General features: G+C 37.0%; 1 protein-coding gene across 3 annotated transcripts in view; it reads right to left on the bottom strand.

Annotated features, from left to right (window-relative positions):
- Positions 1 to 20,038, bottom strand: part of LOC126967652 (peroxisomal membrane protein PEX13) — a 35,764-nt gene extending 15,726 nt beyond the window's left edge. For 2 of the 3 annotated variants that reach the window (XM_050812229.1, XM_050812230.1), the window contains exons 1-5: positions 19,487 to 20,038; positions 15,360 to 15,496; positions 13,417 to 13,553; positions 9,409 to 9,574; positions 5,074 to 5,171 (exon numbers count right to left, since the gene is read on the bottom strand). In XM_050812229.1, coding sequence (XP_050668186.1) covers positions 5,074 to 5,171; positions 9,409 to 9,574; positions 13,417 to 13,553; positions 15,360 to 15,496; positions 19,487 to 19,875 — 927 coding nt within the window. In that variant the 5' untranslated portion in view covers positions 19,876 to 20,038. The remainder of the gene's footprint in view (positions 1 to 5,073; positions 5,172 to 9,408; positions 9,575 to 13,416; positions 13,554 to 15,359; positions 15,497 to 19,486) is intronic. The other variant, XM_050812231.1, reaches the window with a different exon arrangement.

The raw sequence follows: 20,038 nt of genomic DNA, 5'->3' as shown, positions 1-20,038 counted from the left end.
AATCACGCCTTCAAGATACTCCTGAAGATATTTCATTCATTGCACAGCAGGATTTATAAAACATTAGATAGCAACTTAGGAGAAACACAGTTTGGTTTCAGGAACGGCTTTGAAACTAGTGAAGCACATGTAGGCATTCGACAATGTAAGACATGAACAGCTGTTGAACTTTCTGAATAGTGTGGACGTTAATGGAAAAAACAAGAAACTACTGCCTTTATTGGAATAAATCAGCTCATATTAAAGTAAGAAAAACGTGTTCCGTAAATCTAAAATTTTCGAAGTGTGTTCGGCAGGGAAGCATTTTGTGTCCATTTCTCTTTAATCTTTATTTAGAGATTATTTTTAAAAAAGCCTTTGATTTTGATAGAAGCTTTTGATGGGGTAGAAAAAGGTATCGAAATAAATAACCTACAATATGCAGATAACACAGCACCGCTGGCACACTCTAGGGAAGATGTGCAGTATCTAATCGAATGCCTTAACGTAAAAGTCGAACAGTACTATGGCCTAAAACCTAATATATCCAAAACAAAAGTTATAGTGCTGAGCAAATTGGACATAAAACCTAATCCGATGACCGATGCTAGTTAGTGGAAAAGCATTGGAAAAAGTACAGATACCTGGGATGTGTGCTGAATGATAATTGGAATCAGGAAAAAGAAATTTGTATAAGAGTGGAAATGGCTAGAAGTACATTTATCTAAATGAACAAACTGTTTATCAACAGAAATATTATAATTATATATATGAAGAAGTTAAAGCTTCGCAGGCCTCTAGTGAAATGTTACATTCTATCCATATTGCTGTACTGTGTGGAGGAATGGACGTTGAACCAGAATACCATTACCAAACTGAATGCTTTTGGGATGTAACCACATCCCAAAAGCATTCATAAAAAAGTATAGACGCATGCTCAAAATTTCATAGACGTACTAGTTAATGAATGAAGAAGTGCTTAGATGAATGAGAAAGAAGATGGAAGTTGTCAAAACCCTAAAGAGAAGGAAAGCTGCGTACTATGGCGACATCTACAGAAATAAGATATAAGAAGCAGGGCACAACATTAAATGGATGGGAATTCTGAAAGCTGGCGAGCTGAAAAGAATATCCCTTGTATTATGGTACCAGAAGAACAAAGTCACGGAATTACCCCAAACAATCACGCTTCCTAGAGGTGTTAGATTTCATAAAAGGATATGACGTTAAAAATTTCTGCCCTATACGCGAGAGTCCAGCAGAAGATTTTGGCGTTTAATGCCTACCAATGACACGTCTCTAGATTTGCAGACATAAGGCCACGTTTAGGGAGAGCTGTAGTCTGTTACTTTTTGTCTTTTATTTTTAATAAATTTATATTTACATATTTTATGTGTCATGTAATTATTTTTTCAATTTGAATCAAGGGAGATCAGGTCAAACTTCAGTAAAACATTTGCTAAACATTTTTTAGTGACTAACCCTAACTCATCTATTCCAACTTGGATTCCTATTGTGACTAAGTGTGTTTTTAATTTTGGTTACATATACAATGTATGAAAATATTTGCGTAGTCTCATTGTCTCATAAAATTTGTATGTGATACAATTTTAGAATTGTATGCTTTAAATCAGTTAAGAATAATCGATTCACCAAATTTTATAAATTTTGAAAGGCACAAAAATGAATTTAATTTGCTTCTCCTGAACTATTTTCAGAATGATTCATACTAGGTTTTGGTTTGGGACAGTCAAGAGAGCCCACCTTATGCTAAAGAGTAAAAAATACAACTTAATAGTAAGAAATGCATAAAAATAATAATTCAATACCCCATCATGCATAGATTTATAGAAATCATACATAGAAATTCATGCATAGATATTTCAGTATAAACGAAACACATTATAAATACCTGCTACAGAGAATAAATCATAATAAAATTGTTCTTGGGATACCTAGAAGAGCAACAGGTGATTAACGACTGCCAGTACGGTTTCCGTTAGGGTCGCTCAGCTTCTTCTAGCATACCTCACCCATAAATGGGCGCAAGCGGTTGAGTCGAAGGGAGGGGCGTTGGCGGTAAGTTTGGACATAGCAAAGGCCTTCGATCGGGTGTGGCATAAAGCGCTTATAGCGAAACTGCCATCCTATGGGTTTCCCGAGGTTGTGCAAATGGGTCACTAGCATTTTGGTCGATAAAAGCATCAAGGTTTTTATCAAGGGTGCAAGCTCCGACTTAAAAACCATAAACACTGCTATGACGCAAGGCTGCGTGCTTTCTCCTATATTGTTTCTTCTGCATATCAATGATATGCTGCAGATCAGCAGTATTTATTACTATGCAGACAACAGCACAGGGTATACCTCATACACCGGCCGTGCCAACATGTGCCGTAATGGGTAGCGTTGACGAGAACCGGAACAACTTGTGTCTGAAATCGAGACTACGCTTTGCTAAGTCTCGGAATAGGGCCGACAAAATTAAGTCCAATTCAACTACAAAAAGACACAAGTTTGTGCGTTTACCAGTAAAAGTTCCCTTTGGCGTATCCCCTCGATTCGAGATCACTCCTCTAACTACGACAGCCTGTATCGGCATATTTGCTGTCCATATATCGAGCGACGTTCTCTTCCGTGGTCACTCGGAAGGGAAAGCCAACCTGGCCTATAAAAAGCTTTGTGTACTCAGAGAGACGAGACAGACACTATAAGCCACCGACTATCTATATTAGTCGCAAATGCGGCCTCCATGCAGTACTGTTCGGGCGCTCCCCAGTACCAGCTTTAGGAACCTTCAAGAAAAGAGCATAATCCCATCTTAAAGGCAGGCAACACATCTCTTGACACCGTGTCCATGGGCCGTTGCCTCACCACTCCCCTTCCCGTGAGCCTCTTGCCCCCTCTTATATAAAAAAAAATCAATTCAAATGTAACCAAAATTTAAGAACGATACGGGCCTACAACCGGCGATCTCTCGAGTTCCGTACGGAACCCGTGCGCTCTTCCACTGTGCCAACCATTCGAGTGACGTATGGTTCGTAAATCTTGGAATGTCTTGGTAAACTCTAATCCCAGAAGTGAGGGAGATCACTTTAAAATTAACAAATTGTTCATAGTAAAATGATAAACATTTTGTGTTGTAGAACTAGCGTATTTGTACTTAAGCACCGCAAAGATTTTCATTTTCCTAAGCAATCAATAATATATAACCATAAAGATATTCTTTCTTAAGCTTAGTTTGCATTTCTTTTACCTAATATGTGACCCTAAAAATTCTAACTATTTATAGAAGGTTATATATACCTATACTGAAGTCATATTTCACTCCAACATAGGTATATATTAAGTCCATTATTGTAAACACCATGTTGTCTATACATCTTATTAGTTCGTTAATCTCGATCCTAACGACAATTACCCCAAACTCTATATCAAATACGAAATAGTGCCTAAAACTACTATTATACTGTCACCTACCTACAAACCAGATTGATACAATTACTTATTACATTATACAATGTACATTACCTTGATCAAGATATCTTAGTAATATAAAATTGAAAAAAAAAAATCTATAATAACAAATAAGTATTACCCTTTTCTATATATAGCCAAAGAAAAAAATATCTTAAGAAGGACAAAACTCTTGTGGTGCTATTTCAAAAAATAATTTAAACATGGCTTAAACAAGTTTTTTGTTAAAAAGTGTCTAACTATTTAAGCGACGTCTAAAGATTGTAATAGAACTTTTTTAAAACAAGTGTTCAAGACGTGTTTAACTTTTTTGTAATAACACCATTGTTTAAGTGTTTAGCAATTCGGCTATATTTTGTTTGTTAAACCACTATTACAATTTTTTTAATTAAATTCAGAAACTTATTTTATCATTATTTATAAATACAATGATACAATAATTTTCCATTAATGTTTTTTTCCTTAATTATAATACTATCATCTTAAATAATTTTAAAAGTAATAAATAGGTTTGAGGATATTTGTCCAATAATAATAACTACATAAACATTTCATACCAATTTTACAATATATACATATACTTGGTATTTCCGAATTCATTTCTACGTGTATCTGTAAGCTTTTATTTACAAATTTTAACAATGATAAAAATATACAATTATAAAAAAGAGCAGCTATGTTATAAACACTCACCGCGTCACTTGATGGCGTCCTAATTGGGACTAATTTTGGCAGTAAGTGACGTTTATTTACAAAAAAACTGTGACAAACACGTATTACGTGTGTCTATAGTACAATAACATCATGGTTTTGACATTGACAGTTTGAACGTAAACAAAACTTTTATTTCATCAAATTTCATGACACAATGTTGGCGCAACAAGATTAAAAACAAATTCACAAAGATTTCTTTACATTTTTATAAACAAAATCTTATCAATATATTTTATCGCGCGAGTTGAATGCAGGCGGGGCCCGAGGTAAAAAGCGGGAGCATCTCCCCCCGCTTTCCGTCTCGCCTCGCGCGCGTGCAGTGTAGTGCTGTGCCGTAGTCATCGATTACAGTGTTATCGCGTTAATAGAAAAGTTGCGATCCTGTGCTATTTTTTTGAGATTTCAATAATGATGAATGTTCCATTCCAAAATAAAACGAGATTTTAGTTTTTTTTCGGCAATCAGCCAAGCACGAGAAATATTTTAGACATATTGTGTGTTGAAGAAACGCAGAATAAAAATTTGAGATTAAATTATAAGGTTAAAATGGTAAATTTGAAGCACTGTTTCAATTTATCGACACACTCATGATTATGGTCATCAATTATAGTTATTAGGTCACATCACTATCGCATTCCTGTATTCTGCATTCAACTCGCGCGATATCTTCAAATTGACGCAGATGTTAATATAACAAGTTCAGTTCAGACTCTGATATTAAAATTTTTATTGATTTTTGTAGTGTTTCTCGAGATCTTCAGCAACTTCCGGCTTTTGGGTATCCTGTTTAACGACCTTAACATAATTAACGGGAACTAAGCCCGCGCGCTGTCGGTCTGTAGTGCCTACTATCCAGCCGGAGTTCCACAACTGTCCCTGTAAATGCTGAGGAGCCAAGGTTATCACCTGGTTAGCGTTAAAGGAGATCTCCTGTGGTGACGTAGCTTGAAAATCGAATTGCGCGACTGCACGCAATGGATTCTGCCAAGAGTTCGGGTCGTATACTGAAATGAAAGGTTACATTTTATCACAACACGTCATGTTCATTTACATTACACATATTAGTAACTAATTATTTATTGTTTTATTTTATAAACGGGAAGTAAACGTTATTCCCAAATTAAAACTTTTTGACTTTATCTTACCATTGTCACTACAGAATTACATGAGGGAGATATGGAGGTAGAAGTAATTTTAAACTTAGAATAACTTTCCATTGCGTTCATTAATAAGACAGACAAAGTATAAGTATACAAACGACTTAGGCTTTCTTTAGTGTTAATTCCGCCAATTTGTTTTTAAAACAATTCGACACGTGTTTCGCCTCTACACGAGGCATCCTCAGGACGTGACTTGTCTCGCCAAAATCTGGCACGAGACTGTATCAAATGAGCCGGAAGCCGCTCTTTTATACCCTCGTCCCATGAAATGACGCGCTGTGATTGGTCGGCTGTTGTGACGTATTACCCCCGGAAGAGACACGTAACAAAGGTGATGGGACTAAATTTGGTTGTTCATTCAACAATGTAAACATGTTATTTTTGTGTTTTATTATTTCTAATTGCTCTAACAAAGTATAATTAACTAAGTAACGCCCACACCCTTCACATGAACTTAGTTCTTCCGTAGCCAGATTATTGTATATCTATATAAATATTTATTATAATTAGATTTTAATGGGCAAAGGGGGGGTCGAAGCTCATGCAAGTCTTCTTGTTTTGATCAAAAAATGTACGAGGTAGTCGCCCTGAAAATGGCAACAGAAATATATCTACAACCCCCAGACGGCTCAAGTTTTCGCGTTTACTACTAAAAACCCATTTGTCGTACCACCGCTCTTCGACAACACTTCCCTTAAAATCATCGCCTATAGTATACTGGGTCTCTAAATCTTGAGCGATTGCCAATTCTGCGATCATCTGGATGGCAAAGCCAAAATTTGCTTCTAAGAAGCTGGGCGTCATAAATAATTCAAGCTGGCCCACATTCTAGCGCTCTACAAAGCGCATATCCTGCCCGATATGGAGTATTGCTGTCATCTCTGGTCTGGCGCACCTCAGCTCCAGCCATTTGACGGCGTGCAACGCAGAAGTGCTTGATATTGCATTGTGGAGGACACATTAAGTGCCTTCTACCGCTTTTATCACTGGGAGCCTTCCGAAGAGCTGTTTTCCTGCCGCCGAATTTCACCACCATCACCATCTACTGGCGTTACTCCACAATGCGGTTTTCAAGGAACAGGTGCAGTGTCTCCAAGACGATACGACAAAACGTGTACCTTCAAAAAAAGCTCGTAAACCTTCCAAGGCGGGCAACGCTCCTATGATTCCACTGGTGTTGCAAGAGAATGTGGGCGGCGCTGATTACTAAACATCAGGTGACCGAACGCTCGTTTGTTCTACTCCGACATAAAAATAACACAAATAAATGTACGCCCATATTTTTGTATGTTCTATTTCACCTGATGACAGGTACAGGTCTCGGGTTCGAATCCCGGTAGGTGAATACATTTATATGATGTATATGAATGTTTATTCCGAGTCATGGATGTTTAAAAGTATTTATGTATGTTTAAATAAGTGTATTGTATTAAATATATCGTTGTCTTGTGCCGTACTACAGGCTATGCCTAGTTTAGTGCAAGAGAATTTATGTAAGAGTGTGACAATATAATTATTATTATATATTTGTTACTTTATACAAATTCTAATTAATTTCATTCATTTCTTGATGGAGACGATGCAGAAAATGTCGGTGCACTTACGTACTTTATCTACCGAAGCGAAGATAAAGGATTCAAGTCTGCTTTATTTGACTGGAACGAGTGCGCTGCAATGCGTAGTGCAGAACGACGGTTTGGTGACACTCGTGTATTAGTACTGAGTTGTAGGTTGCAGCAGCGCTGTTAGTACCGCTATACTGTCAGAAAGAATTCTGATTCTGTGGCCATGGACTTTTCTTCTAAATATTGCGCTGGCGGCTTCCTTGATGGCTACGCACTCACATTGGAAGATGGAGCTGTGTTGTGCCCAAGGGTTTAATGGATCCAATGGTGTCACTGTCTCGAGATGCTACGAAGCGGCAACTGCATTTGCTGCATAGCCTGGCGTGATACATAGCGTCTACAGCGGAGGATGGAGCATCGTGAGGCGCATTTTCCGACGCGGAATCCGCTCTTGACGATGCAGTTTGGTGTCAGCTCGTGGTGCTGCAGGATGGCACCTGTACATGCTTATTTACGTGTTGACCGTATCGGCGGAAAACGAATTACCCACTCACCGAGATCCTATTGCACAACACACCCAGCCCATTCCACCAATCATATGAGAAAGGCTGTCACTGCAGCCACACAAAGACTCAGTGTGAGGATAATCAGAGCAGTAGATAAGGGAAGTACCTCAATTCAACAATTCAAAAAAAAAACAGACTAATATCTTTTATAAATCCACGAGGGAGTCCTACGAGAAAAGTGCCTGAAACGTGGTACCTCTAGCGGTGGTAGCTCAGGCTAACAACGTCATACATTTGTGATAACCACGTATGCTTGATGTATCCATCAGAGATACCGTTGGGACGCCTTGCGGAATCGTGAGTAGACACGTAGACGCCACAGATCCGTATGAATATCTGGAGAGTGGTACCTCTGAGCTAATCATGTCATAAACTTGGATAACCACGGACCGATGATGTATCCATAAGAGAACCATGGAGATACCGTTGGGAAGACTTGTGGAATTATGATTAGACACGTACACACCACAGATGCATACGAGTGTCTGGAGCGTGTTACCTCTGACCTACTCACGTTACACACATGTGCTAACCACGGACTCTTGATGGATACACAATGTGAACAGTTTTATTCTATAATTCAAAACATCCTGATGAAAACCTTTTATTAATCTACGAGAACTCTATGAGACCCTCCGAGAACTCTACGAGACCCTCTGAGAACTCTACGAGACCCTCCGAGAACTTTACGAGACCCCCCGAGAACTCTACGAGACCCTCCGAGAACTCTTCGAGAGCCTCCGAAAAGCCTCTTAAAATTTTTATATTTTTACAGTTCAACGAGAACTCTACGAGACTCTCCGAGAACTCAACTATGAGAATCTCCAAAAACTCTACGAGAACCACTGAGAACCCTCAGTTATAATTATAGCATTTGTGTTTATGTAACTACAACAAAGCAACTCAAGTTGATAATAGATGCACTACTCAGAAAAACTTCCTATACTTGCAGGTCAACAAGAACCTACGAGAATCTGCGAGGACTCTGCGAGAACCTCCGAATCCTCTACGAGAATCTCCGAGAACTCTGCGAAAAACTACCAATCCTCTACGAGAATATCCGAGAACCTCCCAATTCTCTTAGAACATCTTTGAGAAATCTACGAGAACACTCAATCCTCTACGAGAATCTTCGAAAACTTTACGAGAACCTTCGACAACCTACGGTTACAATAACAGTTGATAAGAACTAACGATAATCTAAAGAATCCACTACAACTTATAAATACCAACCAGGCTGGTGCAGAGCGCACAACCCCTGTCAGAATGGCCGTATCGGCGCAAATACTACCTACAACACGAATTGAAAACACGTGCACGTGCACCGAGCCTCATAAATACGGCCGCATTTCAAAACACGTGGATTAGCACGTGCGCCGGGTCCTATAAATACAGCCGCACGGTCGACACTGGGGTCAGTGGTGCTCGGGCTGTCGTACGGTACGGACCTCTCTGGGACGTCGTAACGCTGCCCGTTGAATAAACCAAAGTAATAAAATACCTACCAATGAGTGATCTTCAGCAAGGTAGCAATTGTGATGTCAACAGTTATGACGTCACACCTTTTAAAAACGATACAGAAGTTCTTTCCTCATCATATATAACAATTATCTATATTACCTTATTCGCAATGAAAAGCGTAGAATGATATATACTTTAAATACTGAGCTCATTGCCTTTCAGATATGTTAATGGAATCTTATGTTAACGTAGTAAGGTTTAATTTGTATAAATAGATGTTTATATAGTTATTATAACTAACTTCCTAACAATTGAGGGCATTTGAGAGTGTAACTTTTATTTGGTATACTATATATAAAACCTTAGAAAGGCTTTTCTCATCAATCTTTATTTTCGTGCTCTCTTATCCATGATTGGCAAATAAAGTCAAATTGAGACCTTCATTTACGTCCACGTCGCTCTGAAAGCTCTATAAATAATGTAACTTACGTTTTTCATGGATACTATTAGAAAGGCCATTCATCATCTTGAAGACTATGTAAGGAGCCGCCGCGATCACGCCGAAGAACAGCATTATCGGCCAGCTTGAGCCCTTGGCCTTCTGCTCAGGGCTGGCTGTACCAGACTGAGTCGCAGCCACGGCCTCCGCCCAGGCCTACAGAAAAAAACAAGTTAGACTAAACTGTACTCTATGAAGTATGTTTGAGTATCGTTATAAATTCGCGCCAATCATAAGTTAACCGCACGACCAGAGAGTGGCGTAGGCTGTCAATGCATTGTACTTAAGATACCTGTCATTTCCTTCCATGACAATCAGTTCACCGCTACCCTTTACCTTAGATACACCTGTACTTCTGTGTGTTCTTGAACCTTAATGGCTGTCCTCGTGTGACGTGATACATATCATACATCGAAATAAACGCTAATCCTTTTGTAAAACCTATATTTTGTGTTGTTCGTACTTTAAACATTAAATTTATACGAAATACAGTGAAATTTAGCAGGCCTGCTTAAAACGTGTTTTTATAATCGTGAGGAATCAGTGTGCTACCGTGGCCTTTAGATCCTTATGTCCTTTTCTATAATTTTAATGCAGCTATATTTCAGTGTGTTTTATGCTTATGCTAATCTCATATGAATAAAAAGGGTAAAGATTCAAGCAAATACTGTAGCATCTAACGAACAAGAAACGTACAGATCTACAATGACTAGTTTCAGATTGTCTTGTATTGTTTTTCAATTGATATGATATCATTCATTAAACATGCGTAAAGGTCGGCTTCACAAATTATCAAATTAGCGTAATGATATCTACTATACAAACACGATCGTAAAATATATATATTTTTTAAATATTTGAAGATATCAAGATTCTTATTGTTAAAAAATGCAAACATTTGGGATTGCATGAATATAAGGGACGAGACGAGCAGGACGTTCAGCTGATGGTAACAAATACGCCCTGCCAATTGTAATAACAATGCAGTGCCGTTTAAGAGTTTTGAAAAACTCAACAATCTGAGCGGCACTACAATTGCGCTCGTCACCCTGACACATAAGATGTTAAGTCTCATTTGCCCAGTAATTTCACTAGCTACGGCGCCGTTCAGACCGAAACACAATAATGCTTACACATTACTGCTTCACGGCAGAAATAGGCGCCGTTACCAATAAACTAGCCGGCATTCTGTGCAAAGGAGCCTGCCACTGGTGTGAAATAATCATTTGTCTGCGATGTAAGACTTTAATTGCCGCCAAATAAGATAAATGTATAATATATGCCTAATAAAAATGGAAACTAAACATCAGGCATGTGTCTGTCATAAATGCTAACCGAGTTACCCTTAATAGATTATAGTTCCAAAAATGACTTAAAACTTATCAGTAGCTGTGCGACTTAGATATATTATCACATAGATACAAATCATAATATTGTATGAAATGACATAATTATTTATCTATCACCTGTTTTGTAAATAAATTATTGATACGCCTGTCGACGTCATGACGGCTTAGTGTTGTGGGTTTCAAAGGCATACAGCCAAATAGGATTCCTAAATTGAAGCAATTTTGATGTGGCTTAAGGATGAAGACCAAGCCAACGGCCTCAAGGAATCGAGCTGAGTTAGGTAACCTCTCCCGTACAAGATCAGTAGTTTTAATTCGTATTTAGAAGCATTTTTAATTTATTACAAACATAATACAGTTTTCTTTACAACAATAACAAAACTATGTCATGTTTAAATAGTATTGGCAAACAGTAAATAATTTTTCATAAAATTTTTATCTACTTAAATTGAAAGATTACCATGGCTCCAACTGTAAAATTTAGCGGTACTTTATTTTTATTTTATTTATTTATTGACACACCAACAGCATTACAAACAAAACATTAAAAATAATTATGGTCTTCTAGGTTTATAATCTGGTATGAATGCCAGTTACTGGTGCATACACCACTCTCATTGCAAGATATTAATTTAAATACATAATACAGTTCGACCTACAAATTTTACAAGGATTTTAAGCAGATTACTAACAATAATAGATACAATATAACGAAGAAATAGTTTGTATGAATATCAACTAACATATTATTATTAATATCCGGACGACCGAGCCTTGCTCGGATTTTTAAGAATGTACACAACTTGAACAAAAAAAGAACTAATAGGACATCTGGATTCGAACCGGGGTCTTCTGCTTTCCGGATCACCCAATGTCCCATCTGAGCTATAATAGTCTTGTATATAGGGGCGAAATTTACCTTTGTATTCTAATGTTATTGTAGCTGTTTCTCATTCAAACATGGATAAAACCATTTTTTTTTAAATTGAAACCTAGCTAGATCGATTTATCACCCCCGAAATCCCCTGCATACTTAATTTTATGAAAATCGTTGGAGCCGTTTCCGAGATTCAGATTATATATATATATATATATATATATATATACAAGAATTGCTAGTTTAAAGATATAAGATTTACAAACAGATTTTAGACTTTGGTGATTTTTCTTTGCGATGTCTAATTAAAGATACAAATTTAAAGAAAAAATTAATTTTCTTATCATACTCAGTAGACATAAATAATTATATTTTGTAAAAATAAATTCTTTATATCAACTGTTGTTAAATGGTTTCAATTATGCGCTATTTTGGCGATTTCTTGGGAAAGCAGCCTTAACCGTGTAATACAACATTTTATCGGTTTGCAAGAATATTAAAAAAAATCAAAATCCAGTTTTTCAATGCTTGTTTTTTCAATTTACTTACATAAAATTAAATACTGAAAATGAGAAATGGACGACATCCAATATCTATCAATTTGTGTATGATTTGTTGATATCGTAACACTATGACGTAGGCTTGACAACCGGTAAGTTCTGGAGCAACGCCTCAAAAGCAGTGAGAATGACAAACCTCACAAATCCATCAACAATTTACAGAAGACACAGGACCTTATAAACCCAGGCGTATCCTGAAAGCATCTCAACCAGAGTCGGTGCCCGGTGGTGAGTATGTATGAAATGGGTACCTTCAAAAACATTTTCTTTTTTAGCTGTAGGTAAAAATCCCTAAAAACGTGTGCATTCACCCTAAGTTCCGGATCGATCCTGTGATCACCATTAGGGAAGCCATGGGGTTAACGACCTATTCATTAACGGCCGTTCCCAATACTCAGTCTACTCCGGTTGTGGCCTGCTTGAGATATAAAACGTAACTATCATGACTTTTCTATCCCGATAAACTTATCGATGGTAACTCACCTTATCCGTACACGCTGTCTGTCAATGGGACGACGTATAGCTTACCAGCGATAGAAGTTTGTATGGAAATTGCTATTCACTCGTCTCAATATAAGGCGATAAGAATGACTTATCGGGTATATTGGGATAGCTTCAGATTATTGACAGCTAATTACTGACAGTAGAAGGTAGTAATTTATCTACATCTGTAGATAGTATATTGGGAACGGCCGTAAATAAGGTTGAAACACCATTACTAGCCTCAGACATGTGAGAGGTATGAACATGCTCGTCAGTTTCGTTTCGGACTAGCCTAGCGAAACACTCTAAGACTGTGACCTGTAGAACGTATTTAGACTTTGCTCATTAATTTCAAATCCTAATATTTTTATTCAAAATAGGATTCAAAATCACTTATTGAACGTCAAAAACTACCACCCAAACAAAATAGACTGCCTCAGACCTGAGAAGAACGGGCGCAAGAAACTTAGCGGGCCTTTTGTTTTATAAAAATGTGGATTACAATGAAATGGCCTCCGGTCCTTGACAATAACCTTATATAAAACAGCTTAGCTTAGCGAAACATAGCGGCACTAGGCCGCTTCTTCACGCCGGTATTCTGTGCGAGTGTGGTACGTAACCCGGACGAGTCTGGCCCGATTGTGCTGACGTCATAAGACAGCAGCGTGTGTCTCCCACTTTTAAATAACTTCAAAACAATGATAAACTTATAGCTAGTGTTGGATATACCTTGAACTCGTTCTCCGTTCGGATCCCGAGTAAGACGAGGAGCTTCCTCACAAGCCAGTTCAGCGTCCGGAGGACAGCGAATGTGGACCAGAATTGTGCGAACAGAGATCTCAGTCTTCCAAAGTTCTCTGCTACGCCTGAAAGAAACACATTTATGTATTTATAGCATGCGAGAACAAGAGCGCTATTTATAACCTAGTGCCTTAAGAATCATTAAGAGAAAAATTTAGAAATGAACATTTTGTCTGTTGCTTCTCAATATTTTCTTGATAATATTCTATACGTTCATATGTATATGGAGGAGTTTGCTAGAAACTGTGACAATCATAATGTTAACACGAGGAACAAACATAAACATGTTATGCCTACTACTCGGTTAAGTAGAGTTAGCAAGTCTTTAATTGGGCGATGTTAATGCTTCTACAATATGATCCCAGAAAATGTACAAAACAAATGTGTTACGATTTAGAAGAATTGTTAAAAAACGTTTGTGTGGGATAGGTTACTATAGCATAAACGATTTTCTTAATGATACCACAGACTAGGAATGTAGAGAACACCCTCAGGCTCTTTATTTATAAATGTTTATTGTACGATATTACATTTTAATCCATATTTTTATTTAAAAAAAACCCACTGAGTTTCTTGCGTGCGTTCTTCTCAGGTCTGAAGCATACTTTTTCGAATGGGTGGTAGTTTTTGTGGTGTACTTTCAATAAGTGATTTCAAATCCAATTTTGAATAAAAATATTTGAATTTCAATTCGAAAATGTGCCCGATGTCGTGCAGACCATACGACTTGAGACGTTACATTGGGCGGGACATGTAACCTGTATGGAAGAACACAGCTGGATATTTCGGACGCTCTGAATAGGCTGAATCCTGGTGGTCGACAGAAACGCGGCATGAAGGCCACTTGGCGTCACGTAGAGACGTCGCTTCATTGTATGTCTTCTACCGCATTTATCACGGGGAGTGGTTTCGGACCACTGCGCTGTTTAACCTGACTAACTGGAGCTGTTTAACCTGATTCCTGCCGCCGAATTCCACCTCAGCACGACACGCCACAATTTAGGATATCATCCCCACCATCCGGATGTGTGGCGGTCCTTCACAGTGCGGTTTTCAATGAGCTTTCTTCCTCGAACTACAAAGCTGTGGAATAAGCTTCCTTGTGCGGTGTTTCCGGGACGATACGACATACCTTACCTTCAAAATAAGCGCGTATACCTTCCTTAAAGGCCGGCAACGCTCTTGTGATTCCTCTGGTGTTGCAAGAGAATGTGGGCGGCGGTGATCACTTAACACCAGGTGACCCGTACGTTCGTTTGTCCACCTATTCCATAAAAAATGAAGATAAAGCTGGATCTCCTGGCTTCAGGCCTTAAGAACACAGCGGACGTTGGAGAATGGATGCAATTATGACACCAGTTTTATACATAGTTTTTATTGAATTATATAATTTAAGCGAGTTACATCTTATGTTATGGGTAATTTACGTTGAGGAAATTGGTTGAGGATAATTATTAATAAAGGTTTAATTATGTTATTAATATTTGTGACGTAATACAAACAAATTAGTCAATAATTAACTAATAACAAATTTATGAAAACTATTAATTTTATGTGACAGAAACTGGATAGATACCACTAAGGACCGATAAAAGATACACAGTAGAATCCATCTGAGGAAATGAGTTTTTATCAACTCTATAAACACTGTACTGTAATATAAAAACTGAATGTCGGCTTATCACACTGAGCACGGCTCAGTCAGGATCTGGGGATCCTTCATAGTAAAAGTAATTCAATATGTTGTTGCCGCAATAGCAATAGGTTGAACATTTGATTGATGTAACATTTAACAACACTTTACAAGAAAGGCAACACTCTTGTGAACCCTCTGTTGCTTTTGCACTTCTCTCCATAGAAAAAAAACATACCTAATATTGCTCTAAATGAGCTGGTTAGAGCAAAAAATGTGTTTTCCAACATCATCGCTACGCTTCCCACCGCATTGACTAAACTCTGTATAGAGTCAAATGCCGGTCGAGAACTATCTTCTGCCATTTGTATGAATCTGGAACAAAATTGCATATTGTTATCCTCTAAATATACAGGTTACATTAAATCAAATATGTGGAAAGAAAAAGCTACAAAGCTGTGGAATGAACTTCCTTGTGCGGTGTTTCCAGGACGATATGACATGGGTACTTTAAAAAAAGCTCATACACCTTCCTTAAAGGCCAGCAACGCTCCTGTGATTCCTCTGGTGTTGCAAGTGAATGTCGGTGATCATTTAACAGCAGGTGACCCGTACGCGCGTTTGTTCTCCTTTTCCATAAAAAAAAAAGTAGGTACTAGTAACTAGATTAAAGGCTTTTAAGGAGCAAGAGAAACACGGACCCTATTAACTGTGTTTAGCATGTTCGAATTCATAGACTTAGAATATACAAACTAGAGGATAAACAAGCATTTATTTAGGCGAATTTTCTTTAAGCACAGTAACACATATCCTAGTTAGTAGCCTCGATTATCCTCCTTAACTTTAAAGTTCAGGGCAGGCGTGCTAGTGCACAATAGATCCTAGGATTTAAGTGCATTGAAATCCCCAAATCATAATAATAATATTCACGAGTTTTCTTCTTACACCAATAACTGTCTTTTAACATTAAGAAGTTAGTTAAGTATTGAAGTAGAAAATAATCAGTTGGTCACAATGCATGAGCTCAATAATTATCGGGCTTCATTCGACCTTCATTCATGGTGACCGTCACACGATTACTGTAGGCATGTCAAAGAATACGGGGAAAGGTGGGAGAAGTTCCTACTTCTCCCACCTTTCCCCGATATTCAAGCATACCTCTTTAGCCTCCTGGCTAAAGAGGTATGCTTGAATTGTCGGGGACCCAGTGCTCTGTGAACGGCTGGATCACTTGGCGTTGCGTAGAGACGTCGCTTCATTGTGTGTTTTCTACCGCATTTATCACGGGGAGTGTTCCGAAGAGCTGTTTAACCTGATTCCAGCCGCCGAATTCCACCTTCGCACGACACGCCACAAGTTAGGATATCATCCCCACCATCTGGATGTGTGGCGGTCCTCCACAGTGCGGTTTTCAAGGAGCTTTCTTCCACGTACTACAAAGCTGTGGAATGAGCTTCCTTGTGCGGTGATTCCGGGACGATACGATATGGGTACCTTCAAAAAAAGCGCATACACCTTCCTTAAAGGCCGTCACCGCTCTTGTGATTCCTCTGGTGTTGCAAGAGAATGTGGGCGGCGGTGATACTATTCCATAAAAAAAAAATGATCGCATCTATATATATTAAACTATACTAAAAGCAACAGATGGTGTTACCACATACTATAAGATGATCTGAAAGTGGAATAATGCTTGGCCAATTTTGATTTGTGTGTTAGCTTGTGATTTCATATAATATGTATTCAAAATAATAAAGAACTAATGTGAAGTGTGCCTGTTGTTTACGACTTGTAAATCAAAATTGATTACAACAATAGGTAGATTTCCTATTCTAGCGTGCTGTATCTCCGTTAGAGATGTTTTTATCTCTCACACTATTTGTTTATCTATATGCTAGTATATTGTATGTATATGTTCAAACCACATCCAAAATCGGGACTTCTTGGTGAAAATCACATTTCAAAGACACAAAAGAGGTAGTTTCTCACTGTTAATAAACAATATTTTTATTACTATACTGTAATTGTGAATTTTGGCCAAGAAATTTCTGTCTAATATATTTTTTAATCAATCATGTATATAAAATTTTTTATTAAGAATTAACACTTAGGTTGTAAGTTTTTGCTGTGTTAGTAGTTTGTTATTTTATATTCATAGTAATAAGTATGTATTGCTTATTCATCTGAGTAAAAACAAATGTATTGTGATTGTCTACAGTATGTGTCTTGTAAACCAGGACATATTTTTTTTCATAAATCAGCTAAAGACTACCATTATCTGTGAACTTTGAGTGCTATGAGATTTAAATAGTATAAAATTCTATCTTGGAAATGGTCTGGTATTTCATCTGGGTATATCTTGTGATATTTTATCAGGATCATGTTCTTATCTACTACATTGACAATGATAATATTATTTACCTACATTTTACAACTGGTAAAACAAACAATACCATATTTATCTAAATAAAATAAATATTTATCTAAATAAATAAATGTAAGAACACCCTAAAATGATGAAATTATGGCTTTGTATAACCCAAGATATATCTGAGGTTATTCATACTCATTATGAATCACAATCAAGTGATATAAAACTACCGATATATTATTTTATATTTCCACACCCACAATCAACGTAGACATTATTTTGGTTTGATGTATGGTTAAATGAGACAAGGGTACTCAATAAAAAAGAATAGAAATATATTTATTTACCTGATAGTGACAATAACATAACATTTTTCAGCAATTTTTCTTTTATAAAGGGCTTCATGGAGAGAAAAACTGATAAGAAACCCTAGGTTATTTTTAAATCACAGATTAACAAAATTGTTTACTAAGCATGCCTGATTGCCCAAGTTGCTTTAATATATATTATTGTCTATTGATTACAACTCCCTTCAAATAAAGCTAATTATCGATAGAAGATATCTTTACACTACCCTGCCCGTACGAATTTCGAGCTTGCTTTGAATCACGTCGCCCGCAACCGTCAAAGAGACACCACCGGCACGTGTACGCTGCCAAAGAAAACTGCCACTGGCGGCAAGGCCGTCTTATGACACTATTGAAATATTCAAGTTCATTGAACCCTTGACCCAGTTAACTAATACTACACAGTACATAATATAAATTTGTGCAAAATGAAAAGTCTACTTTTTGACAAAACCAATGCACGGATTTTGTTAATTTTTGAAATATCGTCAGCAAATATGCTAACAAGTATGTACCTACATTTATTTCATAGAAGTTAGTTCCATACTATATATATATTTGTATATACTTTGTGGCATTTTATTGTAAAATTGAATACCAAGACATATGAAAGAGCCCTTAAGCCCACTATTACATGGCACATACATTTTATTATTTCTTCTTGATTTGAATGAATTCAAATCACAAATTTTTAGTTCGGTTTTCATTTTGGTTTCTTTATATAATATGTGTGTGTACATTTTGACAGACACTGCCATACAGCTGCTATATAATATCTTGGGAAAGTTATTTATTTATTCTTTGTAAAATATGTTGTAGCAATGTAATATTTCATGTGTGTGTCAAATAAAAGATATTATTATTATTATAATGAGGGAAGAGTTAGGATGTTTATCAACTTAATTATTTCCTGAAGCGAGTCTCATGGACTCATATTATAAATTGCTCCAAAAGCCTTCTGTTGGATCCCAAAAACACACACAGCAAAAACAGAACTCAATCTATTTACTAAATTACAGATATGTGGGCACCACCCCCACCCTAGTTTACTATCTACTGTAATGACAAGAAAAGCAGTTAAATCTACAATGTCCAGAGTTTTGGATTTACCTTAACCTCTGTTTGATGCAATCTTTATTAGTTTCTTGCTTTTTATGAATGGATTATTTGTGAGCCAATTTAAAATGGTACTGTTAACAAAGTATTATTAAGCATTTTGCTATCCACCATAATGTCTTACAATTTAATTTTAAATAAAAGAAATGTGTTAACAGTACTACAATTCAGCTAAAATAGACTAAAAAGAGAAACAAGTGATCAAGAGCTATGGCAAGTTGATCTCTTTATATACATCAGGGCCTTTTGATTTTATATATCTCAAATGTCTACAAACAGATTATGACTAAGTAAGGAATCATCAATAATAAAGTATTGTCTCAAAGACCATAAAATGTAGGCAAAGGAGTACTAAAATTGATGCAATTGAAAGGAAACAAGGACAAATGTTATAGTTGGTGTCCTCAGGCATACCTTAAGCTTCAATATATTCTTTAGATGCTGTTAATGCTAAATAGAGGGATATACCTGCCAATAATATTTTTTTTTCTAAGACTATATGAACTAATTTATTAAAAAAGAAATAACATTCACCTGCTTTCTATATCACCATTCATGGGCCCATATCTATTATATCCTCCATATGGTGACATGCCATATGAACCCATTCCATATCCACCCATACCTCCATAGCTGTATCCACCCATACCGTAAGATCCACCCATACCATACGACCCACCCATACCATAAGACCCACCCATACCATATGCACCACCCATTCCTCCATACATTCCATTATTCATCCCTATCCCATAATTATTCATGCCCATTTCAGGTCTAGGAGGTAAAACAGGTGGTACGTATGTTGAAGTAGATGGCATCGGGTTTATATAATGGGCTGCCGAATCACTTGTAGGAATTACTCCAACATTAGATAAACTGGGGTCAGAGTTTAAATCCAAATGTTTAGCAGGTTCACTCATTGTTTCACACTGTATTTTCAATTATTTTAAACTGATTACAATGTACACTTGCAATTTAACTTGATAGCGTGAAAAAATACACTGCGCGATTTAATAGAAAGCAATTCATATAAATTCTATTATAAAATTTAAGCAATACGCACAAATCTGTGGTCTTGCCTAA

Source organism: Leptidea sinapis, chromosome 13 (genome assembly GCF_905404315.1).
Source record: "Leptidea sinapis chromosome 13, ilLepSina1.1, whole genome shotgun sequence".
NCBI classification, from domain to species: Eukaryota; Metazoa; Arthropoda; class Insecta; order Lepidoptera; family Pieridae; genus Leptidea; species Leptidea sinapis.
Note: the sequence above shows the minus strand (reverse complement) of the source record. Positions and strands in the feature narration are given on the sequence as shown.